General features: G+C 41.9%; 1 protein-coding gene across 10 annotated transcripts in view; it reads left to right on the top strand.

Moving 5' to 3' along the window:
- The window catches only part of MAPK9 (mitogen-activated protein kinase 9), a 57,797-nt gene extending 30,762 nt beyond the window's left edge, over positions 1–27,035 (top strand). For 3 of the 10 annotated variants that reach the window (XM_017517292.2, XM_017517288.2, XM_037734475.1), the window contains 9 exons: positions 442–500; positions 4,172–4,310; positions 13,223–13,388; positions 14,480–14,551; positions 19,421–19,603; positions 20,702–20,826; positions 21,830–21,893; positions 23,801–23,872; positions 25,237–26,916. In XM_017517292.2, the coding sequence (XP_017372781.1) occupies positions 442–500; positions 4,172–4,310; positions 13,223–13,388; positions 14,480–14,551; positions 19,421–19,603; positions 20,702–20,826; positions 21,830–21,893; positions 23,801–23,872; positions 25,237–25,379 (1,023 nt within the window). In that variant the 3' untranslated portion in view covers positions 25,380–26,916. Of the gene's footprint in view, positions 1–441; positions 501–4,171; positions 4,311–13,222; positions 13,389–14,479; positions 14,552–14,675; positions 14,850–14,894; positions 14,967–19,420; positions 19,604–20,701; positions 20,827–21,829; positions 21,894–23,800; positions 23,873–25,231 lie in introns of those variants that run through there. The other 7 variants (XM_017517291.2, XM_017517287.2, XM_037734477.1 and 4 more) reach the window with 6 other exon arrangements.
- Positions 27,036–27,498: the final 463 nt, after the last annotated feature.

The following is a 27,498-nucleotide window of genomic DNA, read 5'->3' as shown; positions in this document are numbered from 1 at the left end:
ACCCTCTTTAAGTAAAAATATGATGCCATGAGGCCTTTCACTTTATCACACCAAAAATATGAGCTGCTAACTTCATATTTCAAAACTTCTTAGAAATTTTTACATAGTATTTAAGTTTTCACAGTTAGCACACTCTTTTATTTAGTGTTTTTTAACCCATAACTTCTACTTTTTTATGTTCAAAAATACATTATGTGTTTAAATTCTGTAATAGTTAAGTTACTAGGGACACATAGAAGTGATTCGATTAAAAGTACATCTTTCCTTTAATTGATGTTTAACTTTTTAAAATGCTATGTAATTGGTAAAAGCAGTAATCATAATTACTGAATTCTGCTGTGGTTTTTTTCCCCAGTTTTAGTACATTACAATATTAAACCTAATTTTTGTAATCAAGTAGTCATCTGACGTATTGAAGTATAATTAATTTTCTCTTTTCAGATAATTAGTTTGTTAAATGTGTTTACACCACAAAAAACTCTAGAAGAATTTCAAGATGTGTAAGTATCATTTTTATTCAGTAATGCACTGTACATCAAAGAATGAACATCTAGAAAAGACAGTAACTGCTTTTTATACTTAGGAAATGTAGGTGGCAATACATTTTTGTGACATAATAGATAACTTTCTCTGTTGCAGAAAAATATTTAGAAAATTTGATGGTAATATTGAGTTATTTGTGCCTCATTGGTTATCATCTTCAAAACTGATAAAGGATGACCAGAAAGAATTCTTCAGAGCAGACAAGGATCACTAATGTCACTGCTGTGTTTTGCTGAATTATAAAATGTTTTTCTCAAGTCCCTCATAGCCAGGATTTTAGGGTTCAGGTGTTTGTGAGTGTTATTTGAAATGATGAAGTCACTAATTTTATTTAAGATTCTGTATTTGGGTCAGGAGCAGTGGTTCATGCCTGTAATCCCAGCACTTTGGGAGGCCAAGGCAGGCAGATCACTTGAGGTTGGGACCAGTCTGGCCAACGTGGTGAAACCCTATTTCTACTAAAAATACAAAATTTAACCAAGCCTGGTGGCACATGCCTGTAACCCCAGCTACTGGGGAAACTAAGGCAGGAGAATCGCTTGAACCTGGGAGGCAGAGGTTGCAGTGAGCCAAGGTCGTGCCATTGTACTTCAGCCTGGGAGAAGAAGCAAGATTCTGTCTCAAAAAAAAAAAAAAATCTGTATTTGGCCAGGCTCAGTGGCTCACGCCTATAATCCCAGCACTTTGGGAGGCTAAGGCAGGCGGATCACCTGAGATCACGGGAGTTTGAGACCAGCCTGACCAACATGGAGAAACTCCGTCTCCACTAAAAATACAAAATTAGCTGGGCATGGTGGCGCATGCCTATAACCCCAGCTACTGGGGAGGATGAGGCAGGAGAATCGCTTGAACCTGGGAGGTGGAGGTTGCAGGGAGCTGAGATCGTGCCGTTTAACTCCAACCTGGGCAACAAGAGTGAAACTCTACTAAAAAAAAAGATTCTGTATTTCCAGAATCTTAAGTAGAATCCTCTTTCTAACAGTGAAATGAAATATTAATCTTTTGAGAGGCATAATGTCCAACTTCATCCTAAATTTGTTGGTATGTTTGGTCGTTAACAAATATCTGAGTGCCCCCTGTGTGCTGGGTACTCTCTTGGACTTGCCATACTTGGCTTCTCTGGAGCCTGTCAAGGAAGATAGATAGTCAACATGATAAATGAGGAAAGTGGGTATTCCATTAAAATGTGCTAAGTGCTGTGGACAAAGTGTCAAGCTTGGTCAGGGGATCAAAAGTGCTGGAGGTTGGGCTTCAGGCTGCAGTTTTAAATAAGGTGGCTGGGGAAAGGCCTCTGTGAGTTGGTGACATGTGAAGAAAGCCTTGCAGGAGATAAAGAAGTTAGGGACACAACAGATACAAGTATCTATACAATACATACAAGTATCTTATTCCCCTACAGATTCTTGGGGATGGGTAGAATGGAGATAGAAGGAACAGATAGGGCTCAGGACAGCCGTGGATGCCAGCCTGTTGTTTTCCAAGACCATCAAGAGGTAGCATGGCTCGAGAGGAGGGAGCAGGGGAAGAGAAGAGGGTGGACACTGTAGGGCCTCTAGGCCCTTGTAAGGATGTCTTTGGCTTTAAGGCAAGTCAGAGTAAGAGTCTTAGCAGACCAGTGAGCTCACCTGTCTTCTACTTTAAAAGCATAACTCTGGCTTCTGGGTTGGTAACCTACTGTATGGGGTGGGGACACAAAATACCAGTTACTGCTATTGCATCAGTTCTGGTAAGGGATTATGGAGGGTCCATTTGGACCAGAGGGGTAACAGTAAGGGTGAGAGGGGAAGAGATTGGATGCTGAAATGGTTCTAAAATAGAGCCTCAGTATTAGCTGATAGATAAGATGTGTGGTATAAGAGAGAGGAACTGAGAATGACACCTAGATTTTTGGCTTGAGCACTTGAAGGATGAAGGAGCTCTCAACTGAGATTAGGAAGGCTGTGAGAAGAGTAAACTGGGTTGGGGGGTGGGATCAGGAGTTCAGTTTTGGACATGGCTTCGAGATGCTTGTTGGACATCAAGGTGGAATTGGAAATAGGCAGGCAGAGGAATGAGCCTGGAGTTCAGGAGATAGGTCTGAGTTGAAGGTAGGCATTTAGGAGCTGATGGCCTATAACTGAGATCACCAAGGAGACGTGAGTATGGTTAGAGAAGAGAAGAGGGTCACAGACCAGTCACTAGGCATTTTGACAGCAAGAAGCTGGAGATAGGACAGGGCAGGACCAGCTAGGATTGTGGGACTGGCCAGTGGATTTAGCAGCATGGAAGCCATCAGTGGCCTTGAGGAGGACAGTTTCAGTAGAATGGCAGCTGCACGACCCTGATCCAAGTGAGATTAAGAAAAAAATGGGAGAAGCCTGGGTATGGTAGGTCATGCCTATAATCCCAACATTTTGGAAGGCCCAAGGTGGGTGGATCCCTTGAGGTCAGGAGTTCCAGACCAGCCTGGGCAACATGGTGAAACCCTGTTTCTACCAAAAATACAAAAATTAGCCAGGCATGGTGGCTGATTTTTTTTTTTTCTCTTGTATTTAATTTTCAGTTCTGGGAGTCGGAGGCATGAGAATGCCTTGAACCTGGGAGGTGGAGGTCGCAGTGAGCTGAGGTCATGCCACTGTACTCCAGCCTGGGCAAGAGAGTGAGACCCTGTCTCAAAAGAAAATTTTAAAAGGGGCGAGTGGAGGCTGGGCCCAGTGGCTCATGCCTGTGGTCCCAGCACTTTGGGAGGCTGAGGCAGGCGGATCATGAGGTCAAGAGTTGGAGACCAACCTGGCCAATGTGGTGAAACCCTGTCTCTACTAAAAATACAAAAATTAGCCAGGCGTGGTGGCATGCACCTGTAGTCCCAGCTACTCAGGAGGCTGAGGTGGTAGAATCTCCCTTGAACCTGGGAGGTGGAGGTTGCAGTGAGCCAAGAGCCAAGATGCGCCACTCGTTCCAGCCTGGGTGACAGCGAGACTCTGTCTCAAAAAAAGGCAGGGCGGGAGAAGAATTAGAGATAGCACATGAGACACCTCTTTGGAAGTTTTGCTTGCAAAGGGAGCAAAAAATGGGAGATTTGGGGGGTGGGGCCAAGTGTTATTTTTGTTGTTGTTTTATGATCATTTTTAGATATACATATATATCACACACACACACACACACACACACACACACACACACGCACACACACACTTAGTAGAGAGCAGTTTAGAGTCACAGCAAAATTGAGCGGGAGGTACAGAGTTCCAGTCCCCATATATGCAGACTCTCCCCTATTATCAGCATTTACCCACCAGAGGGTACATGTTTTATGGTTGATGAACCATATGAACTTTGTAACAGCATGGTCGTAGGCTGGTAAGAAGGATTTCAGTAGCAAAAAATGTAAGAAGTAGGAAAATTTGTGTGAGATTCTGTTTACCATGCTATAAAAGTTTTTGTTTTTGTTTTTGTTTTTTAATTTTTAACTTGTAAGACATTAAGTTTGTTAGTATATATTATTTGGAAAATTTTTAGAAAGTTACATTGTACCAAGTTACCTTTACTTTAGCCAGTGCAGTGATTAGATAGTAAGTTATTGTTTCATGAAATTTAGTCATAAAGGAACTTTGGATAATCAAATACATAATGACCTTTTCTTCCTCAGGTATTTGGTTATGGAATTAATGGATGCTAACTTATGTCAGGTTATTCACATGGAGTTGGATCATGAAAGAATGTCCTATCTTCTTTACCAGATGCTTTGTGGTATTAAACATCTGCATTCAGCTGGTATAATTCATAGAGTAAGTAGTAATCTATGAATTTTATTTTTAAAAACAATCATTTGGTTGTCATAATCCTTTACATACAAAATAACATTTTAAAAAATTGTTGGTGTTGACAATCCAAATCAATGATGGAATCATGTGTTTTAAGAGAGTCATTCTAGGAAGCATCTGTGGAGCCGCATGACCTGTCAGGCTAGGTAAGCTGCTGTGGACACAGCCTGAGTGAGCTGCCACTCTTAGTCAGATACTGCGCAAGAATACATTTTTTTTTTTAAACTTTTCATTTTAAAGTAAAACTTAGAGAAAAATGGTAAGAATAGGATGGATAACTTCCAGCTACCATCTATCTACATTCACCTATTTTTTTTTTTTTTTTGCCATATTTGAAATCCCATTTTTAATTAGCAAGGACCTAAGAGGCCAAGCAGTCAGTGAGACCACTGCTTGAGAACTCTCTTTCTTAAATCATGACCCAAATATCTATTTCTCTTATCCTAAAATTCTGCCATGCCAGCTTCACTACATCGCTGGTGGGAGTGGCCTGGCCCTTCGCTGCAAGGGTTCAGAGAGGGCCTGTGGGCTTGGCAGAGGCTGGTATTTGAATGACAGTGTGACTATACTGTCAGGAAAAAAACATTTAATAAACTAGGGAACTGTGATATAATTCTCTCTAAGCTAATTTTACAAGTGTTTGTTAGTTTTCGACTTGTACAGCTGTGTAAGCGGACTATCATGATAAAGTTTTTGTAAAAAAACAACTAAAATATTGAGTGAGAGTAGAGGCAGAGATAATAAAATTTTATTGGAAATAGATATTCTTAGCATTCCCTGAATTATTACTATACTAATTATATTGACAGATTGCCGTTAAATTTTATGTTCCAACAGCAAAAGGTCATATTTCTGCTGAACTGAAATCTGTGTGGGGAAGAAGCTAGTGAGAGACAAGAACAGTGGAGCCTGTTATTACAGAAATGAGCAGATAGGTTTTAGATGGTGGAGTGGTATTAATTTTTTCAGATCTCTTATGCCAGGAAAGATTTGTTCCATCACAGCCAGTGAAGTCCTCCCTTTGGGACAGAGCCCACTGATCCACAGAGGTCAGGCTTGCCTTCTTTCAAGCCTCAGGTCTGTGGCCCAAGGTCAGCATCAGGGATAGCTCTTGTCCTCCCATGCCTAGCTGACAGGCTCCCATCTGCCATCCATTGTACTGTTATTTGAAATATAACTTTTGCTGCCACCAGGTGGCCAGTTAAAATAATATGTTGGCAACTTTGCTTTAAAAATAGTAACACTAGACTTCTGAATTAAAAGTAAAGATTTTCTGATATACCATTCTATTTCTTTTCCTGAAATTTCCATAGACCTTCGTGTATAATTTAAGGCACTCTTAATATCTCTTAAATACATTTTATTAAATTCATGCTTTAGAATGATTTCCCAGATTATTAGTCTTACTACATTAGGCCTTATACATTTTATAAGGGGAAATGGTTTGCCTGACTTGTTCCCCTTGGGCCCTGAGGTAAGCGAGAAACAATGGCCTCCTGTCACTGGGGACCTTGTGAGAGCTGCAGCTTCGGACTAGTAGGTCCCTGCCGCCTCTGTCAGATGAGGCCAAAAGAAGCATTTGGTATGCCCAGCACAAGGTTTAGAAACCTAAGAAGCCTTCAGAAAATTACCCCATTGCCATCCCTGCCTCCTACTCACCACTTCTCACCCGCCCGGCATCTTGCTACATCCTCCCTGTCACCTTGTTCCCTCCTGCTTCCCACATCCATGGGTCTGCCAGGCTTTCCCTGAATCTGTGTCCATATGGGAGTGTGATGCATGCTCACTGTGGGGAAGTTCCAAACATTGCACATGTGTATAAAGAAAAGAAGGAAACCCCCTCTTGCCTCCTGCCCCCACCATCCCACCCCTGCCCACATCCCAGGAGGGGAGGAGCCCTAAGTTAACTGTTCTGTGTGGACTGCACCCATCGTTTCTCCCATCTGTAGTGCCATGCACAGAGATAGACACACTTTTAATTTTGCTTATTAAAATGGTTTAATGCAAAACATAAATTTTAAGTATTTGAAAGATAAAGTTTTGCCCATAGAATTCTCACCAAAGAATATAGTTTATATAATTCAAAACACTAAAAGTACCCCAGCCTTCTGTCAGCACCTGGAGATGGCCAGTGAGAGCACTCTGGTGCATGTCTTGCTTCACTCTGCATGGCACCTCTCTGTTTACTGATGTTAACACCAACATATCTGTACTTATGTCCTTTTGAACTTTTATTCTTCAAAGACAGGATCATCTTGTATATAACTGTGTAGCAACTTGCTGAACAAGTAGCTTGGTTTGTTTATTTTTATCAAGGATCAAATAGTTCCATAAATATTTATGAAAAACAGATTCTGCCACCTCCTCCCTTATTTATCTCTCCCTAGAAGCAAACTCCTTCTGTTCATTTAGCTGATTATTTTGGGTATCATTTTCATATTGAAATAATATGCTTAGCTCTCTCTTCATTGATCTTTTCTCAGTTTGGGGCATAAGATGCTGATCTAGCCTCTTACCAACCCAGCCCTCACCCTCAGCCTTCACCACGCTCCTCCTGGGCTGGCTGATGTGATGGTGTGTTTGGCTCGTTGCATCATCATGATCATGTAAATGCTTTGCACAGCAGACCTTCCCCTTTCACCTTTTGGTCCCTGGAGTTAACAAACACTTATCTTTTATTTGTTTGAGATTTTTGTTTGTATTAGGGGGTAGTGTTCTATGTTCTCTTTGCTAATTGAACCCTAACTCTTCTATCAGGCATCTAAATCTCTCAGTGCATGGAGAATGTCTTGGGCATTTCATTAGTTTTGTCTTCTCAGGATCCTTTCCTGCAGCCCTGTTCTCTTTTGTACCAGCTGCCCCTGCACCTGCTTGGAGGGGCTGTCCTGGGCCTCCCTTGGTGTTTTTCTGGGGGTTTCCTTTTTCTCCCTCCCATGTTGGATTCCCTGCTTGCCATCCTTGTCTCTCAGATTACCCCCTTGTTTTAGTGGGACACATCCTCCAAAAGCTTCCTAAAAATGGCACAGGGGAAGAAATTTTTTGAGGCCTTAAATGTCTGAAACTCTATTCTGCCCTCTCACATGATGAGTAGTGTGGTTGACTGTAGAATTCTTAGTTACAGATCAGTTGCACTCAGAATGGCGGATGCAGTGTCTAGATCTAGCGTGGCTCCAGAGTGCCCTAGTGACATCTGATGACTAACCTTTTTTAAGTGCTCTGGTTTTGGGTTTTGGTTTGGTTTTATCTCTGGAAACTTTAAAACTCAGTTATTTATTCCTTGATTCTAAAATGTTTTGATGTATGTATGCCTTGATATGGACATTTTTTCATTAATTTTGCTGGGCACTTGGCCTTCAGCCTGGAAGCATATGTTGTAGTGGTCTGAGAAATTTATATTGTTTCTTTCAGAATGTGCTCTTAACTCTATTCTTTTTCTCTGATGCATGAGTTAACTGGCTCCCATTTATGTACTCTTTTTTTTGTTTGTTTGTTTTGAGATGGAGTCTCGCTCTTGTTGCCCAGGCTGGAGTGCAATGGTGCGATCTGGGCTCGTTGCAACCTTCGCCTCCTGGGTTCAAGTGATTCTCCTGCCTCAGCCTCCTAAGTAGCTTGGATTACAGGTGCCCGTCACCATGCCCAGCAAATTTTTTGTATTTTTAGTAGAGACGGGGTTTCACTATGTTGGTCAGGCTAGTCATGAACTCCTGACCTCAGGCGATCCACCCGCCTCAGCCTCCCAAACTGCTGGGGTTACAGGCATGAGCCACTGCACCCAGCCTCATTTACTCTTAAAAGTTCCTTTTTACAGCATTCTGTTCTTGTTGCGTGGATGTACTATCATCTCTGAGGATAAACTGTTGTCAAACGGTTTTATTATTCCCTACATTGTTTTTCTTTACCCAGAGTTTCTTTCTAGGGTGTTAGGTCCCTCCCTGTCAAATGCAAGGCTTTCCCCAAATGTCTGGTTGGATCATGTTTAAGATTGAAGCATTAGGCCAGGCACAGTGGTTCACACTTGTAATCCCAGCACTTTGGGAGGCCTAGGCAGGTAGATTGCCTGAGGTCAGGAGTTTGAGACCAGCCTGGCCAACATGGTGAAAGCCTGTCTCTACTAAAAATACAAAAATTAGCTGGGTATGGTGGCAGGCACCTGTAATTACACCTACTTGGCAGGAGAATCACTTGAACCCGGGAGGCAGAGGTTGCAGTAAGCTGAGATCATGCCATTGCACTCCAGCCTGAGCAACAAGAGTGAGACTTGGCTAAAAAAAAGAAAGAAAGAGAGAGAGAGAGAGAGAGAAAGAGACACATTAAAGGCTGACTGGAAGTGCTGAGAGAATGGGTGGATTGTTAAAGAATGGGTATCTCTTGGGCCACAGGTGTTGCTCTGGGCACCATTTAGTTTCTCTGGAAAAGGCCCCTCCAGTCCCTTGGTGAAGAGATGTAAGCCTGGCTGATGGAGTACAGGGCCATGGGGTGGGGCTGGGCTTCTCACATGGGAGAGCACAGACTCACTGAGCAGCCCTGTCCCAGACAGGCTTCATCATACCATCTCTATTGGTACCCACAGGTCTGTGCATGCTGTACCTGTGGCCCTACACCTAGATGCTGGGCATCAGTTTCTCTGCATAAAGGGCCAGCAGGAGTGAGGAAGGAGTGGAGCCTCACTTCTGAGATGGAGGTGGGGATCTCTGGGACATCTACCTGCTCCATACCTGGACTTCCAATAAAAAGAAAACTCTTCAGAGTGCTACTCTTGCCTTGTTCCACCTCCACAGCACCTGTGGGTCACTTGCTGAGCCTTTCCTGAATGTCGTGGTTGAAATTGCCTTGCTGTGGCAATTTGTGGAGGTTGGCATTCCCTTCACTCTGCCATGGCATTTGATGTAGCCCTGCAGCTTCCCATCCCCATACAGTGGGGGCTTTTTGTGGGCAGTGTCAGCATGCCATGGGGGGTTAGACAGGCAAAGGACTGGATGGGAGAAGGCCTGTGTGAGAAGGAAGAGGGAGCAGCCGAAGGAGGCAGCAAATGCCAGTCAAGCACAGTGCAGTCCTGGCCCCTCAGAGGGCTGGTCCAGACTGAGGTGCAGCTCTGAGGGCCTCCGGTGTCACACAGGAACAGGCCTACCTCAGCACCCCTGCCAGCTCAGACCCTGGCTGAGGGCTCTGTGGGAGGTGTGCCCTGGCAGGGACAGAGGATGGGTGCCAACACTGCACTGGGCCATCTGCCACTCTCATTCCTGTGGCGGGAGACTAAGGAGCGTGTTTCTCTGGCTCCCATAGTCCACCCTGGCCTCCTCAGGTCCACTTCTCCACATAGGTTGAGAACAGCTTTCCTGTGGCGCCCATGGTTCTCTCTCCCTCAGGGGAAATCTGTAAGACAGGATGTGGGACACTCTGTAGTCTCCGTCACTATGGTCTCTCTACTGGCTCTCTCCCTTACGCTTTCCTGTTATTCATACCCTCAGCTCTCACATTGGCAGGGCTCTGGCTTACCTGGTATGTGTCTCAGACCTTCATTCCTAAGCCATCTGCATCTGGTGGCTCTCAGTGGGCCACAGGGTCTCAGGCCACCGAGTGGGCATCTCCCCAATCCTCAGTGTGTGGCTGGAGCGGATGTCCTTGGCAGTTGGAGTAACCCCCACACGAGTTTCTTGGCCTGCGAGTAATAGTCATCACAATGGGAAGGCCAAATGGAAACCTGAAACTGCCCCTAAGATAGTAAATCAAAACAAGATCACACCCTGCAGGGCTGGAGGTGGGTGGAGGAGATTAGTGCCACCATGGAAGCCTCAGGGGAGTGGGAACAGTGGTCTCTCTTGCATCCCAGTCTAACTCACTAGTCCAGCCCTTCAAGAAACTTCATGGATTCTGGTGAATGACTCTAGAAGAAACTTCATGGATTCTGGTGAATGACTGTAGACAACCACAGGCTTACTGCACTGGCAGTCCTGGCTGCAGCTGCTGTGTGGGTCGAGGCGCAGTTGCTGGAGCAGATTAAAAAGGCCTCAGGTCCAGCATGTTGATTGGGCAAATGCACCCTCCACACTGATCAGAAGAGAGGCCCAAACAGCACCCAAACTCATGCAGACTGGAAGTGAGGTTCTCTTACAGCTTTGTTCTAAGCCTTTGCTAATTTTCCCACCCTTCCATAACACGGCCAGAAGAGACCTGGCCCCACAAACCCCGCAAGTAAAGGAGCCATGATAGTGCTTGGGGTCTTCAGGTTTCAGTGTCCACTTAGAGCTGTGTCCATTCATCTTCAGAATGCCTGGCTGTTCTCCTTCCCCAGTGGAAGGCTACAGGTACCTGTGGGGAAGGGCCAGGGAACTCCAGACAGTGGACATCTGTGATGACCTGCTCCCTCCTGGAATACCTCTCAAGCAGTGGGTCTGGATCCCGGAGTCAAACAGGCAGTGGAGGAGGCCGGCACCTGCCTCACTTGTGCTGTGGGTGCCCTCACTGCTACCCATAGGGCAGCGTTGGGCTCCAGGCTCTTTGGGAGCCCAGCCCCAGTCCAAGCATCACTTGGATCTTGGCATTTCTCGTTTTCTTTGTTCTGGGTGATTTTCAAGACTTGAAGGGGCAGAACTGTGTTTCCTCTTTTCATCCCGAAATTGAAATGAGGTGTTGGGAAGCTGCCTCAGGTTGTATTTTGGGGGTGACTGGAGGGGGTCCCAGGGTACGGGGAGAGCTCTAGGAGCCCTGTGACCTCCTTAGCCACCTCCCCCACTGGCTGCACAGAGCACCCACACAAGCTTGGGATTTTATCATCATGGTCTTCCAGCAGATGGCAGTGAAGTGTGCTTTTCTAATCAAATCAGTATGTGATGTCAGTTTTTTGACAGATGGCAGTGTCTTCAGATGAGCGTATTTTCTGGCACACTAGGGTTCACAGAGCTGGCAGGCCTCTTGTGGAGATGGTTCCGCTGCTGCTTCTGTCCTTGCTAGAACTAGGCTGTCCTTGTCATCCTTGCTCCTGCAGCTGTGCTATTAGTTCTGGGTGAACTGGGCTTCAGGGCCTGTTGGCTGGTGAAGTGTGTGCATTTCACACCTCAGAAATCAGCCTCCTGGAGAGAAAGTACCCACTGTACACCCCTGTGGCCTGAGAAGGTGCCTCTTTCTGCCTCTCCTGCCATCACTGAGGCTGCTTGCTTTCCATGGCTGCCACACGATAAACTAAAAATGGGCATTCATTTTGGGTTTTTAAAAAAGATTTTTGTGAGATTGGACACTATTTTATCTGTTAGTAATTTGTGTTCTAAAATGCTTGTTCTTAACATATTCTTTGATTTTAAAAAAAGGAAAGGAAAAGCAAATTGGTTCATTTGGTCTTAGCTCCATGACCGAGTCCTCACAGCGGAGAGTCCCTGGTTGAACTTGGGCTGCTTCTTCCCTGGCTTTCCTTCATGCTGAACAGCAGCCCAGCTTCTTTCTCTAAGACCTCTCTGGGAACTGGGGGTATCTGCACAGTACCCTGAGGTGGAATGGAGGGGCTAGGGGCTTCTTTTTGGAGCCAGGTAGAGATTGTCACTGCATTTTTAAACATTATATATTTATAATTTAAATTTTACAGAATCGGAAGCCTAGAAATAGAGCATTTAGCAGCATTGAAATGTAATTGTAACAGTTGTAAATATTCAAATGGCTTCCCGCTTGCCCTGATAACAGTTCCACAGCCTTCACTGAGGCATACCTGCAACCTCCTTGTGGCCCATCAGTTGGGATGTCTTAAAGTCAGATGCTAGGCAGTTTTATGGAACCTGAAACTCCCCATGTAAAGTATCCTCAGGCTTTACTCTGTGTCGGTGGCTTAGCAATTTGACATTGCAGGTATGCATTTTATACTCTTGTGAAAAGAATGGATGTGAGTTGTTTACAAGTTGCAGTTTCTAGAGTGAGTTTGCAGGCTGAAGTCCCCAGGCAAAAGTCAAATTCCTGAGTCCTAACGAAGGAGGCTACGGTGGTGGATCAGCAGGAAGAACGTCCCTTAGTTATAAGGGAAGAGGTTGCAGAAGTTGCGTTAAGGCTTTGCAAGTGGGTTGGAATAGGATGCATGTCTTCATTCAGCGTACACTATCCAAGTGGTAGGGGTGAGAAGACTTGAGGTGGATGATCATAGAATTGCTCTTTCAAGGAGAGAAAGAGCCATGGGAAGATTCCAGGGTTAGAGGATTCTAGGCCTGTGCTGTCCGGTATGGCAGCCACCAACCACAGGAAGCTGTAGAGTACTCAGGATGTGGCCATGCTACAGTTGTCAAATACATACCGGACTTCAAAGCCTCAGTACCAAAAAGAATATAAAATATCTCAAGGTTTTTCTGATGTTGATTACATTTTGGAATGATAATATGGATATATTGGGTTAAATAAAATATATTATTGAAATTAATTTCACCTATTTCTGTTCACGCTGTTGAACATGGCTGCTAGAAAATGTAAATTATACACGTGGTTTACATTATATGGCATTGTCTATGTAACAGCACTGCCCTAGACTGACAGTGAGCATAAGGACCTTGGCAGAAGAGAATCAGAGTATTGGGGAACTGAAGTCCAGGCGTGGAGGACGGGACATATGGATGCATGGACGGAGGGTAGACAGGGTAGCCTGAGGGCCTGCAAGGCCACAGAAAGGACAAAGGAAGGCCATGAAGGTTTTCACTGGGGGTAAGGGGTACCCTCTGACCTCTTTAGACTGATTTGTTTTAGTTTCAATTTCAGAGTAAGATTTTTCAAAATTGTTCCCAAATCCTAGAGTTCAGTTTACTGTACTCCCTGCACTCTCACACTGGCTTCACAGACCCTTACGGATATGAAGCAGTTTATTTAGCATGCTCTGTTCTTTTTACTGATTTAAACTATTTCTTTCCTAGGATTTGAAGCCTAGCAACATTGTTGTGAAATCAGACTGCACCCTGAAGATCCTTGACTTTGGCCTGGCACGGACAGCATGCACTAACTTTATGATGACTCCTTATGTGGTGACACGGTACTACCGGGCACCTGAAGTCATCCTGGGTATGGGCTACAAAGAGAATGGTGAGTACAGCTGGGACTGGAAGAGGCTGGGATGTTTAGAATCGCTCTAGTGGTGGTCCTGAGTTTTTTCTCTTTCCTTTGAACTGTATGGTGTAGACCATGGGGACTGTTACATATAGAATAGTGTGATACAGAGAAAATAAATAATTAATTGTGTTTTTCCATTGGTTAAAATCATTCTCTTTTAAAATTTTGCTTTTAAAATTAGTATTTTGAACTTTTTATCAACATTTAATCTACCTATAGCCAAGTGTGCAGATCCTGAGTGTGCAGTTCAGCTGATATGAGCACACCTACAGGACCAGCAGCCCTGTCCTCCCCACAGCCCCTCCTCCTCACAACCCACGAAGCTGACCAATCTCCTGATCTCCAGCCCATGGACTGGCTTTTCTTGTTGGTTTTTTGATATAAATGGATTAATACACGTTCTCTTTCATGTAAAATTGGTATCTTTTTACATCAAAATTTAGCTTATTCTAGCAATATCAGAGCTCTTTGAAACTTGGCTTTTAGCAAATTTGATGAAAATAACTAAATCACACTTACTTTTTTTTATTATTATTGTTAACAAATATTTGGTATTTTCTCAACTTTAAAAAGACTGAAAGTTTACCCAGGTCATCTGAAACAAGTTTTACTCCAGGTTTATCTTGCTGCATTGTAGCATGTGTTCCCACCCTGAGAGGCACAGCTTCATGTGCTTCCCGTGGAAGGGAGAGAAAACTAGATCCCCTGTTCACTTCTCCCCTCCGCCCACCAGCAGAGCACTTAGAGAGCTCTGCTGTCTGTCTGATGCCAGGGGGACCAGCGTGGCCTCACAGATGAGGGTGGGAAGTCTGGGCCCCTATAGCAGTGTCACACCTGCAGTCCTGCAAGCCAGCCACTGTGTGCTGCCTGTTCCCCCACTGAATGCTGCTGCCTTTCTGATAGAGCAGTCTAGAAAATGATCTGCTCATTTGGTGCGGTGTCAACAGTGCACAAAAGCTCCTGCTGGCAAGCTGGTGATATTTACTGGGTTTGTCTCTGGGAGGGGGTTTGGAGAAAAGAGATGTGGGACTGTAGCTGGTTTTTAATCCCCTGGTGTTTGGTAGTGGACATCTGGTCTGTCGGGTGCATCATGGCAGAAATGGTCCTCCATAAAGTCCTGTTCCCAGGAAGAGACTGTATCCTTCACAGGGGACCTGGCACTTGGCCATGGAGGCTGGGGGCAGGGTGGGCATGTGACCCTGAAAAGCTTTGTGTTCACAGGCACTTCTTGTTTCTGGTTTTTTGTTTGTTTGTTTTAAGCTCTAAAGTATTGGACTCTTGGGCACTAAAACCCCAGATTGCTACAAACTGAAGGCTAAAATAGAGGTCAGCAATCATTCATATTGTGTAAAAAGTTCACCCTTAGCTAGCAATTTATTTTTCCATATTTGTGTGTTTAGTGCACTGTTAGAATTCCTTTTCCTCACCTTTGTTTTGCTCATGGCACTTCATAATTTTATCATTTCATTTTATTTTCAGTTGATATCTGGTCAGTGGGTTGCATCATGGGAGAACTGGTGAAAGGTTGTGTGATATTCCAAGGCACTGACCGTATCCTTCCCCGCGACCTTGGCCCCGCCATGCTTTCCATAATGTCTCAGGCAGCATGACCACGTGCTTACACGAGCGCTCACGAGGACAATGTCGTAATCCACTCCAGACTGTGTTCTAAGGGGGGCTTTATTATATTTGTTAATTAGTATCACACAACAACTGTCAATTTTATACTTTATTTTTAACTTGACTACCTGTAACAATTTTGAGACTTAGAGTTAAGTTAAACCAATTATATTAGCTCTTAATTTTATCAAAAATAGCTGGACATATAGAAGAAATTATTTACTATTTGATGAGTATATTCTGATATTTAAATGAAAATATTGCATTATTTAGTTTATTCCATTAATTTAACTAGGAAAGACGCTAGCTAAATTTAATAGGCTAGTGTGCTTGTATGCTTTAATTAAATACTGTTTTGTTAGTTATTGCTATGCATTGAAATACTTTTCCCCAAAGTAAGAACTGAAGCACATTACAAAGGACCTAAGTAAAAGAGATTAAAATGAAAATTTTGTGAGGAACAATATGTTAAACTTTCTTGTTTGTTACTGCGCTGACATTTTGTAGAATTTTTTAAAAACAAATCTGTCTGGTGGGTTATTTTGCGACACGCTGGGGAAGTTGAAATAAATGTAAAATGAAAAAGATGAACTCATACTGTAGTCAGCAAATCATATTAGAGATACAGCAGAAAGGAGAATAACTACTCTAATCGTTAAAAGTAGCCTTCTTTCCTCATTTGCCATTCTTCCATCCTTAGTATTTTTTACCCTAACATGGTTCTTCACGTCTTCCCTTTTTCGTTTGTGTTCTCACCACTTAGTTTTTCATTAGTCTTTGACTTTGTTTTCATTATGAAAGTTTAAATTGATCGCCATCCTTAGGCAGATTGATAGTTGCTTTTAAGGAAATCAAGCTCTGTAGTCAGTGTTTGTGTGTATTTTAGGAAAGTAATTTCAGATTTTAATAATTTTATCAGGATGGTCTCTTTATAATATGAATTCTTCACAACACAGACTTGGAATGAAGATGTTTTTATTTCTCTCATTTATCTTTCTTTACATTTTTATATATCATAGATTATATGTCAAGTTAAATATAGTATTTTATTTGTTCTAATAAATTTTCTAGCAGTTTCCATAGCCTTAACTCAGATTCACTTGTTTCAACCTATAAATAAGGAAGTCTTTATTTTGCAAGTTAACTTAATTAAAAAGGGAAAAGTTGAGGAATCAAAGGGCTAATAATTTAGAAGTATCTACTTAATGTTCAGTTTGTCTCAATTCTTACTCATTTTGTGCCATTCCTTGTTTTATTAAGAAATGTTTTCTTCAAAAAGTACAAAAATGAAAAATGTGAGTACATTTTGGTGCATTTTAGTAAGTAACTTAAAATGCCTGCTTTACATATTAACATTAATGTCATTAATTAATGGTGTTGTGAGGTCACCTAATGTTATTCCCAAAAGTCACACAGAGTTTAACATTATTTTCTAAGGAAAATTTTGCCAACTCTTTAAAATATTAGATTGAAATTTGGGAGATAGAAAAAAGTTGCAGAAATCAGACTGCGGGTCTCAGAGATTTGCTTTACATTTGTGAGCTGGGGTAAAAAAGGAATTCCTGTCCCTGCCCTGACCTGTGAGAAAGAGAAAGCTTTTGCCAGACCACCTTGGGCCCCAGCTCAGACTCCTCCCCTTGCCAGCTAGGCATCCTTGAGAAATTCAGGGCCTCTCTTAGCCTTGGTTTCCCCTTCTGTAAAAAAATGGGAGACCTATGGTCTGCCTGCAGCATCACAAGAGTTAGACAACAAAGTCCACTGGGCTTGCCAGAATTATCTTTTCCCTTCCCCTGTCCCTCTCATCTGTCCCCTGTCCCTCTCATCTGTAGGATGCTGGGGTGGGGGCCTTTCAGGGCATCTGTGGGTCATCTCTTACAACTGGTTTAGTTTCTAGTCCTTTATCATTAACCCAGCAGATATTTCTCTTGCCTGCCCATTTCTGGGTGACTAATCTGACTTAGGTGCAAAGAGGCCCCCCCTTGCTGCTGAATTAAGGGTGGTTCATCAAGGCAGGGCAGAGCAAGAGACCAGAGCAGAGGCTGCCATCATCCAGAGGAGAGGCAGAGGCCCCCCAGCAGGCTGGTAGGGGTGTGTCCAGGGAGAGATAGTCTTGTACTCTGCATCTGCTTTGAAGCTGGACCCTTCAAGGAGCCTTGGTAGGGTTTAGAGATGTCTATTAGACAGTGGAATTCAGGAGCCAGGTCTGGGATAGATTGAAGTGGTTGTCATCCATCTGTCAGTAGCCTTGAAGCCTCAGGACTGGTAGTGAGCGCTTGCAGGAGAGGAAGAGACAAGGACCCAGTACTTAGCCCCCTTCAAGTTGAAGGAGAAAAGGAATAGGGAAGGAAATGGAGAAGGCACTCCAGTGACCCCTCCTCCTAAAGACCGTGACTGAGGGAGGCTCATTCACATGGGATGAGGACAGAGGATTGGCTGCTGGGCCTCGTGATGGCTGCTGGCAGCCATGATGGGCACAGCATTTATGGAGTAGAGAGAAGAAAGCTTGATGGGAATATGTTTGAAGAAAATGAGAGGCTGGGAATTACAGACACAGTATAGGCAGGTCTTTATGGAAGTTTTGCTGCAAACAGGAATAAGAAATGGAGTGATAGCTAGTGGGGGCCAAAAGGAAGCAGCTGCTGTGTTTACATAGGAGAAAACACCGTCATTTGTGAATGGTGTTGGAATGTACTGGTAGAGTGCAAAATGTTGATGATGTCAGAGAAGGAAGAGTTGAGGAAGCTCATCTTTGAGTAGGCACTAGGGTTAGGGTCTAGAGCTGGGCAGGCTTGGTGCAGTGGGGAGTGCAGATGGTTGCTATGTTGCAAATGGCACACAGATGTTGGGTGGGTGCATCCTGGGGAGTCTGTGGTAGTGAGTATGCGGAAGAGGTATCAAAAGTATAAGGCAGGCCGGGTGCGGTGGCTCACGCCTATAATCCCAGCACTTTGGGAAGCCGAGGTGGGTGGATCACTTGAAGCCAGGAGTTAGAGACCAGCCTGGCCAACATGGTGAAACCCTGTCTCTACTAAAAATACAAAAATTAGCTGGGCGTGGTGGCAGGTGCCTATAGTCCCAGCTAATGGGAGGCTGAGGCACAATAATCACTTGAGCCCGGGAAGCGGAGTTTGCAGTGAGCCAAGATTTCACCACTGCACTCCAGCCTGGGTGACGAGTGAGACTGTCTTTATTTATATACATATACATATATATATATATATATGTATATGTATATATATATAAAATATATGTATATGGAAGAAGGGAAAGTATGAGACAGTTTTTACATTTTGGCTAAATAGATAAATAAAATGTGGGCATAACTCTGATTTGACAGGATGTATGAAATAGGAGTAAGGAGAATTTGCTAGTGAATTGAATGCCAGAAACTCATTTCCCAAGCAGGTCTTTGGAAATAACATTTTGGAAGAACTGAGTTCATGTACCTGTTCACTAGGTTATTTCATGGTAACGTAAGTTCATTTTTCTAAGACATGCCTCAGTGACCACTTTTTTAAGCTGCTGTTTATGCTATTTTTTTTTTTTCTGGCTTGCATTATCTTCTGTAGTTGAGTACAGTTTCAGTATCACTTTCCCACATGCAATCCCAATTACCCCAAGCCTAACAAGTACCCTGGGAATAGACAAAGCTGGTATTGTCTGCATAAGGAAATGGTCCCCCAAGGAAGCTTGACTTCCCCTGACACCCTGTGAGTGTTTAGTGCACAGTTGAGTCTGAAACCCAGGTCATGCACTTTGAAAGAAAATAAAATGCATTACCTAGGTATTGCAGCCAGGTCTGGGATAGAGACCTGGCTATCCCATACCTGGGATGGTTGGGAAGAGTCAATTCCAAATAAAACAATAGCATTTGAAAGCTGTCACTAGGTTCAGTCTAAGCATAGTTGGTTGGCTCTCCAGCTGTAAACTGAGGAGATCAGATAGGTTTCTCCACAGGTTCCTCAAAATCCTCTGTTCTTTAGAGGGCTATGAAATGAATCTAAGGTAGCATTGGTATGAAAACTGATTTCAATTTGCTTATGTAATGTTTATCTAATTTCATGTTTAATCATTTTTTGCCATAGGTATTTTTAGTTATAAGATAAACTTTATTTTGAACTAGAGTGGGAAGGTGTATAGACTTCATTATGTTGACTTAATAAACTGTGATCATAGTTTATAAAGATACAGAGTGTAAGAGTTCAAAAAAATAGTGTAATTTGGAAACCCAAACCTTATTTGAATATTATTTCAAAATTCTTCTGCTGATCCCAGTGGGGTGGCCTAGTTGATAGGTACAAATATTACTTTTCTTCAAATGATGCTGCTGCATGTACTATGAATACAAGGCATTTCAGTTGTATTTTCCTCAAGAGACTCTTTAGATATCGATCAGTGGAATAAAGTTATTGAGCAGCTTGGAACACCATCAGCAGAGTTCATGAAGAAACTTCAGCCAACTGTGAGAAATTATGTAGAAAACAGACCAAAGTATCCTGGAATCAAATTCGAAGAACTCTTTCCAGATTGGATATTCCCATCAGAATCCGAACGAGACAAAATAAAAAGTAAAATATCCTTTTTTTCTTATGCTTGTTTTTGTAATTCAGGTGATGCTTTCACTCTTTCATGTTTATATTCTAAAAACCTGTGAGCTTTGGGAGAGAAAGTCATTTTAGGCCAGAAGTCTGAGGTATGAAGGTACTGAGGAGAGAAAGCTTAAAGGTCTAGAAGCTTTATATTCTATAAGATGGCTTAATTGAAGCCTTTGGCCAAAATAAAAATAAGCAAATCAGTCTGAAATAATCGTATATTACAGTTATAGCAGCTGGAATTCAAAAAGTTTTCAGATTAAAAAGAACACTTGACTGCAGATTCTAGAGTCAGAAGCCATGTGATAGTCATTTGATAAAAAAGGCTCTCTCCCTTTTCTTCTGCACCCTTTACTACAATGTGATTTCTTAAGGACATGTCTACATTAAGATAAACTGTGCCTTAATCAGAAAAGCCCCAGTCTTTCCTGTGCTTATTCAGGTTGTGAACTTTAATTGCCAAAACCTAGGTGAGCCTTATATTTAACTAAGTTATTTAACTTGGTTTTTTTTCTTAAATACCAATCTGTGGATTAAAAAAAAAAAAAAATGTGTTGCCAACACTGTATACAGCTAGGCCAGCCAGAAGCATCTGTGAGTATTTTATACTGTGGGAATGTGAGATTGTTGTGTGGTTTAAAAATCTGTTCTAATTTCATTTTGATGTGACTTAGAGAAAAATACTCCCCTTTGCCTCTTTCCTGCACTCTGGGCAGTGCCGCCCTCAGCTCAGCAATTGCCACTTCCTTTGCTGTGGTTTCCCAGCCTTGGGCCCTGCCCAGATATTGGTCTGAGGTGCTCTTTCCCATAACCCTGGGGGCCCAGGTTTCTCTTCCCCTCGCAGATCCAGAGGCGTAAAACTACATTTGGAAACCCGGCTTGTCATGAAAGTGGCTGCTTGGCTTTTTCTTAAAAATGTTTGGGTTCTATTCATCTTGAACCTATCAAACATTTCTCAAAAGTAATATATCTTTGTTCTATATGTGCTGTCATACTTAGTTCTTTATTGTATGATTCTCTTTTTTTCATATTAACAGCATTAATTTATTAATCTAATATTTGTTTTTACCCTAGCAAGTCAAGCCAGAGATCTGTTATCAAAAATGTTAGTGATTGATCCTGACAAGCGGATCTCTGTAGACGAAGCCCTGCGTCACCCATACATCACTGTGTGGTATGATCCTGCTGAAGCAGAAGCAGTGAGTATCTGTTTTGAAAAGATTTCTATGTAGAGGCCAGGCTTGTATTTCCATGGTTCTTTTCTGTTCATCCAGAGTGGCTATATACAGGTAGCAAGTTCTCCATCTGGGGGCTCCCAGTTACAAAAAGGCCAAATGTTTTCTGAGACCTGGGTCACTTGTTCTTTTGCTGCTGGAGCTCCAGCTCAGAGTACCTCGAGAATGAACTTACACTTTGGTGATATCATTGTCTCCATTTTGCAAATTCTGCTTTGTGCTCATAGTTTATTAAGGATCTGTTCTATGCCATGGGCTTTGGTTGCATCCTCTTATTTAGGCCACTCAACCAGAGAGGCTGAACAACAAACACACGTCTGTTTATCCTTCCCTAAAGGCATCATGCCTCCTGGTTCCCCTTCTGGAGTAGCTCCACTCTGAGTTTGGTGCTCGTGTGCTTGTTTCCATATCAGCACTGGTGTGAGTGAGCTTTAGCTGTGAGGGAAATCATTGCATAGTAGCAGGCTTCTTTCATGGCCTGTGATCTTACCATCACTTTAAACATTGCTTTATAGAAAAATAATCCAATTTATAAGCAGACTTTTGTAGCAGTCCATTTATGAGTTGGACATTGGGTTTGGGAGTTCTCCCATGAAGAAAATGTAAAATTTGTTCTAAGAAACAACAGGATCTTCCATAGCTGCCAGCCCAGTGCCTTGTCCATGCTGGGTCTCTGGGAAACAACCTGTGCTGATGAGTTTCTAATGACATCTGGACAGATGTCTTGTTTTGAGGTCAGGTGATTATTAAGAGGAACATAGTAACTCTTTTTTGGTTAAGTTTTTCATAATTATTTTGATTCTAAAGCTGATGTCACATGACAGAAATCTTTATTAAACCATGTGTTGAATTACACTAAATTCATATCATAAATAGACTAGAAGTCTTCCAAGTGATTCTACCTTTTTTAATGCCTCATTGTTTTTTGAGGCATTACTGTTGACTTTGCATATGATTTAATTTTTAGCCACCACCTCAAATTTATGATGCCCAGTTGGAAGAAAGAGAACATGCAATTGAAGAATGGAAAGGTAAAGACAGAGCTTGTTTTGTTCTTCCTTGTGACATTTCTTCCAATCCTATAAAGCAGAAACTTTACATTTTGTGACATTTCTCTTCAGGAAGGGGCAAAAAAAAAAAAAAAAAAAAAAAACCATGCTGCAGCCCACTTAGCTGCAGTTTCCAGTAGAAAAAGAACTTGAAGAGAACAGAATTAGAGAGGCACATGTATGAATTTCTTATCATATGTTTCAAGAGGGAAAAATATGTTTTTCATGGCTTTTCACATATTAGTTTGTAAACTGAGCTTAGTAATTGTATCACACATATATTGATAACATGTTGCAAATTGTCAGGTGAGGCCAATTCACTGGCTGCATGTTACCTATAGAATTCCCAGTATATGCAGAAATGGGGAGCCAGGGCTGGGGGTCATGTGAACTTCTGCTTGTTCTTTTAAGCCATGTAGTTGTACATATGTTTTAAAATCCAGTTTGGGGGAAATTGCAGATTGAAAATGTCCAGCTCGGTATTATTACCACTGTAAGATTAACCAAACAACACACAACAAACTATACCTATAATGAAGAGGTTGAACTAACAATTTTTCATTAAAAAGCAGGATCAGTAGTAACTGAGAACCACAGTCAGAGTGAGTTAACACTGATGATGGGTCCTAACCCAGGGTCATCCTGGGATGTGGGAATGCCAGCTACCTGTGTGCCCATGCTTATCAAGACATGCACACAGCATGCTCATTAGTCTCAGTAAATGCTTGCAATGTGTTAATGTTAGTTCATGAATGCTGAAATTTTAGGAATCCCTAATAACTTACTTAGTAGGTAATTAGTTTTTCTTACAAATGAAAGTTGAGGAAAACTGAAGTTGAAAATAAGAAAAGACTTAGGCATGTGGATTCATTTCTGGCTAGTGTGGGGGGCTCCTAGCCCACATGTGGCTGCTGATTACCTTTGGAGAACCCTGAGTAACCACAGAGTAACATGGGTGTGAGAATGTCCAATCCCTTATAGTGTTCTGTGGGAGCCACTCCACTTCATAAAACCCTGTTATGGATCCAGAACCACCCTCCATGTTTTGCTACCTCACTAGTCACATTGAAAAAATGTGATGTAGTTGGGGCGCAGTGGCTCACGCCTGTAATCCCAGCACTTTGGTAGGCCAAGGCAGGCAGATGACTTGAGGCCAGGAATTCAAGACAAGCCCGGCCAACATGGCAAAACCCCATCTCTGCAAAAACTACAAAAATTAGCAAGGCATGGTGGTACACACCTGTAATCCCAGCTACTTGAATGACTGAAGCATGAGAATCACTTGAATCTAAGAGGTAGAGGTTGCAGTGAGCCAAGACCCACTTCACGCCAGCCTAGATGACTGCATGAGACTCTGTCTCAAAAAAAAAAAAAAAAAAAAGAAAAGAAAACATACAACTTATCAAAACATGAATATAGGCCAGGCCACAACAGCTCACGCTTGTAATCCCAGCACTTTGGGAGGCTGAGGCAGGCAGATCACAAGGTAAGGAGTTCAAGACCAGCCGGACCAACATGGTGAAACCCCATCTCTACTAAAAATACAAAAATTAGCCGGGCATAGTGGCACTTGCCTGTATTCCCAGCTACTCGGGAGGCTGAGGCAGGAGAATTACTTGAACCCGGGAGCAAGAAGTTACAGTGAGCTGAGATCATGCCACTGCACTCCAGCCTGGGCGACAGAGCAAGACTCCATCTCAAAAAAAAAAAAAAAAATTAAATGAATATTTTGGTCCAGGTAGACTATATTACTGAATTGACTGTATCTTAAAATTAAACATAACATACCATGGTGCCCTTGGAGTGGTTCCAATTGATTTGGAAGCAGAGTTTAGAGATACAATAAAACTGTTAGAAAGTAAGCATTTTAACTTGTATTTTTATTAAAGAGCTAATTTACAAAGAAGTCATGGATTGGGAAGAAAGAAGCAAGAATGGTGTTGTAAAAGATCAGACTTCAGGTTAGTGATTGCTTTAATAGTTTGATCGTATGATATTTTTCTTTCTCATTTCAACTTTTATAAATGGCAGCAACATGTGAAATGCCAGCCTGGCTAGCATCAGATTTAAAAAACACTGTATGAATAGCTACCCTTTTTGGCTTGTCATGGTGGTGGTAGTGGTGGATGACGTTTTACTGATATGCCAGGCACTGAACTTTGTTATAAACATTCCTCTTTCATCTTTGCAATAACTGCTGTCAGCTCCATTTATAGATGAAGAAATTGAAGAAAAGCCTTTGCAGTGTTGATAACCCTCTTTGTACTGGTCCCACCCAAAATGCCAATCTAGATAAAATGGAATATGATTTTCTTTTGAGAAAATTGTTCATATCATTCTCCCTTTTTTCTACTTGATCTACTGATATTCATAGTTGTAGAATCCTAATGACTGGGTAGTTGTATGATTATGAGAGATTCTGATATTAGTGATATTCACTTAAATCTGCAGGGTTCTACCTGTTTACTAAATGAAACACTCAAGTTATATTTATTGTCTCCCTCCCACTCCCATTGGAAAGCATGCACACACATGCGTGAGGATGTGCAGAGAGCACAGCTTACTTTGTATTCTTGAATTTTATATTCAGCATGATGTATGTGTCAAGCATCTAGAGATTACATAACTTCAGTAAGAACTTAAGTGCTTGTTAACTAAGCACAAATTTAAGACTGCAAACGTCGATCTCAAGAGAGTCTGCGTGTTGTATTTTTATTCAAACCAGACTAAAATATGGATAGTAGGAAGTAGGATAGTTTCATTTGCTTTAAAAGATTAAAATATCAGCTTTCTGGAGTTATAAAACAATAAAAAATATGAAGCCACTAATTTTTTTTTCCTTTTTCTAGTATGCAGTCTGTTTATTGCAAAAGGTTTCTTTGAATATTGGTTTTTTTTTTCTGTAGATTTAGTGTTTATGTTATAAATTCAAGTGTCTGGTGACACTTGAATCCTATTCAGGCTTAAGCCTTTTGTGATACTGCATTTTCAGATAAATATAGCTTTTTCCTTTTGATGTCTACTTGAAAGAAGCAGGTATTTTTTAAGTAGCTAACATGATTATACATGGCCACATATATGTTTAGCCACTGAGAAGAAAACAAGAATCTTGCAAGGAAAGACATAGAAATAGGGGATTCTGGGCCCAAAGAAAGACTCAAGGAAAAGCTCAGAAAGTCCCGCCAACTAACTTCTTGTTTGTACTCATAGTTAGGATTGGGAAACTACAAAAGGACAGAGCCAATAAATGGCCTGAAGTCTCGTTGCCTGGATTTGCAGCAATGTCGTGCCTCAGATTTTATTATATTTGGTTTTCTTAGCACAGATGCAGCAGTAAGTAGCAACGCCACTACTTCTCAGTCTTCATCTATCAATGACATTTCATCCATGTCCACTGAGCAGACACTGGCCTCAGACACAGACAGCAGTCTCGATGCCTCGACGGGACCCCTTGAAGGTTGTCGATGATAAGTTAGAAATAGTACACCTGTCATCATTGAAGGAACTCTCACCTCCATGGGCCTGAAATGCTTGGGAGTTGATGGAACCAAATAGAAAAACTCCATGTTCTGCATGTAAGAAACACAATGTCTTGCCCTACTCAGATCTAATAGGATTGCCTGCTTAGATTATAAAATGAGGCAGAATATGTCTGAAGAAAAAAAGTGCAAGCCACATTTCTAGAGATTTTGTTCAAGATCATTTCAGGTGAGCAGTTAGAATAGGTGAATTTGTTTAGAGTTGTATGGTAATAGTAGTGACAGTTTCTCATCATCTGTAACTGTTGAGATGTATGTGCATGTGACCACAAATGCTTGCTTGGACTTGCCCATCTAGCACTTTGGAAATCAGTATTTAAATGCCAAATAATCTTCCAGGTAGTGCTGCTTCTGAAGTTATCTCTTAATCCTCTTAAGTAATTTGGTATCTGTCCAGAAAAAGTTGATTTATGTTTATTAATTGGCTGTCATGATGTTATTATCTTACTCCCTTTTATGTTATGATTTATTCTCTTTTGTATTTCAGAAGACATATAATTAAATCTATTTAATAAATAAAATATATAGCTTTTCCTATATTTGTGATGTTTGGGCTGAGAATTCTCACAGCTAAAACCAAGACACTTATGTGGATACCTTTTCTCTAAATTGTCTTGTCTGGGATGGTTGTACATTCAGCTTTACTGCATGATAAAATTTTAAGTTTTGCTTAGTGCTGCTTGAAATCCTAGCTACCTTATCTCTTTTCTTCTTGGTCTTCTAGACTTAATATGAATTTAAAATGCTACCTAGAACTTCACCTTCTGTATTAAGCATGTAATACTCCATCTCAATAATATGATGGCAGATAGATTTCTGCATCCATGGCCTAACGTTGAAGTAGAATTTTACAAAATGGTCACTAGAGATCACTGCAGTCATATCCTAAGTGCTTCCTTCGCCTTTACTTACCTTTCCTCATTCAATTTCCCTCTGCCAATACCACGTTCTTGATTTTCATTCTTCATTGAAAGACGCAGATAAATTCCTCTTTGGTTTGTTTTCAGATGCCAGGCAGATTCAGATGCCTATTTGCTATAGTTGTTTTCCATTGTTTGGGGCATTCCTTTTCCGAAGGGAAATCCATGAATGTTCTGGGAAACTCTTCAGAGGATATGAAGGAAATACTGCAAAGAGTAATGATTAATTATTGAATATTTTGTGACTTAAAACTGCTCACCTGAAATTGATACTTTACGATATGTAAATTACTCAAAATTCATTAAGATACTGAGTATGTAAGTGTCACTGCAGAAATGGAGCTATGATGATCACGTTTTGCCTACCTGTGCCCATGTTTTTTTCCTCGAGCTTATTTTGTTGCTGATTCATATCTTGTGTTCAATTATTTTGAAAGCTTTTTGGTCAACATTCTATAGAATGTGTTCTGGGAGGAACTGTGATAAGAAAGTTTATTATAAATATTATCTAAAATATATGGTTCTCTCTGCACCAGTTATGTCTTATTGTTTGGTCATATCACTGGAAACTGGAACCCTTGATTAGCAAAATTAATATGAAATAAGAAATAGCTCTTTTATATTGTGTCATTTAGACACTTTCAAATACAAATTGGTAATAATAACTTGGATTGAGACGGAAACACGTATTACATGGCTATCTATCTATCTATATAAACATCCTAAAATGGCCTTCTCTCTAATACACATTCTTTTAAAAGTCTTTACTAAATCTCTCTTTAAAAGGAAAAACAAAGGAAAGGGAGAGGTTTGAAAATGCAGGAGCTGCCCTGCACTGTGTGATGCTCCCCTTACCGGGAGACGTGGACGGGGGATGAGGCACCTGCAGACTGGCTTTCTACTCACTCGCTCCTCTGGGCATTCAGCAAGCCACTTGTCATGGATGGAGCCTGTGACGGTGTGGACAGGGTTTCCTGGAAAGGCCCTCTTCCACCAGGTAGAGGTGAGTGTGCCCAGGACAGGCCACAAGCTCCACAGAAATACCTCACCCCAGCTTCCCGGTTCTTCCTGCTGAACCTAGATTTGCCAGGGTCCTGGTGCCATACATATGGTTTCAAGCCGATCTCT

Source organism: Cebus imitator, unplaced genomic scaffold (assembly GCF_001604975.1).
Source record: "Cebus imitator isolate Cc_AM_T3 unplaced genomic scaffold, Cebus_imitator-1.0 Scaffold625, whole genome shotgun sequence".
In the NCBI taxonomy this organism is placed as follows: domain Eukaryota; kingdom Metazoa; phylum Chordata; class Mammalia; order Primates; family Cebidae; genus Cebus; species Cebus imitator.
The sequence above is the reverse complement of the archived record's forward strand: the minus strand, read 5'-3'. Positions and strand labels throughout refer to the sequence as shown.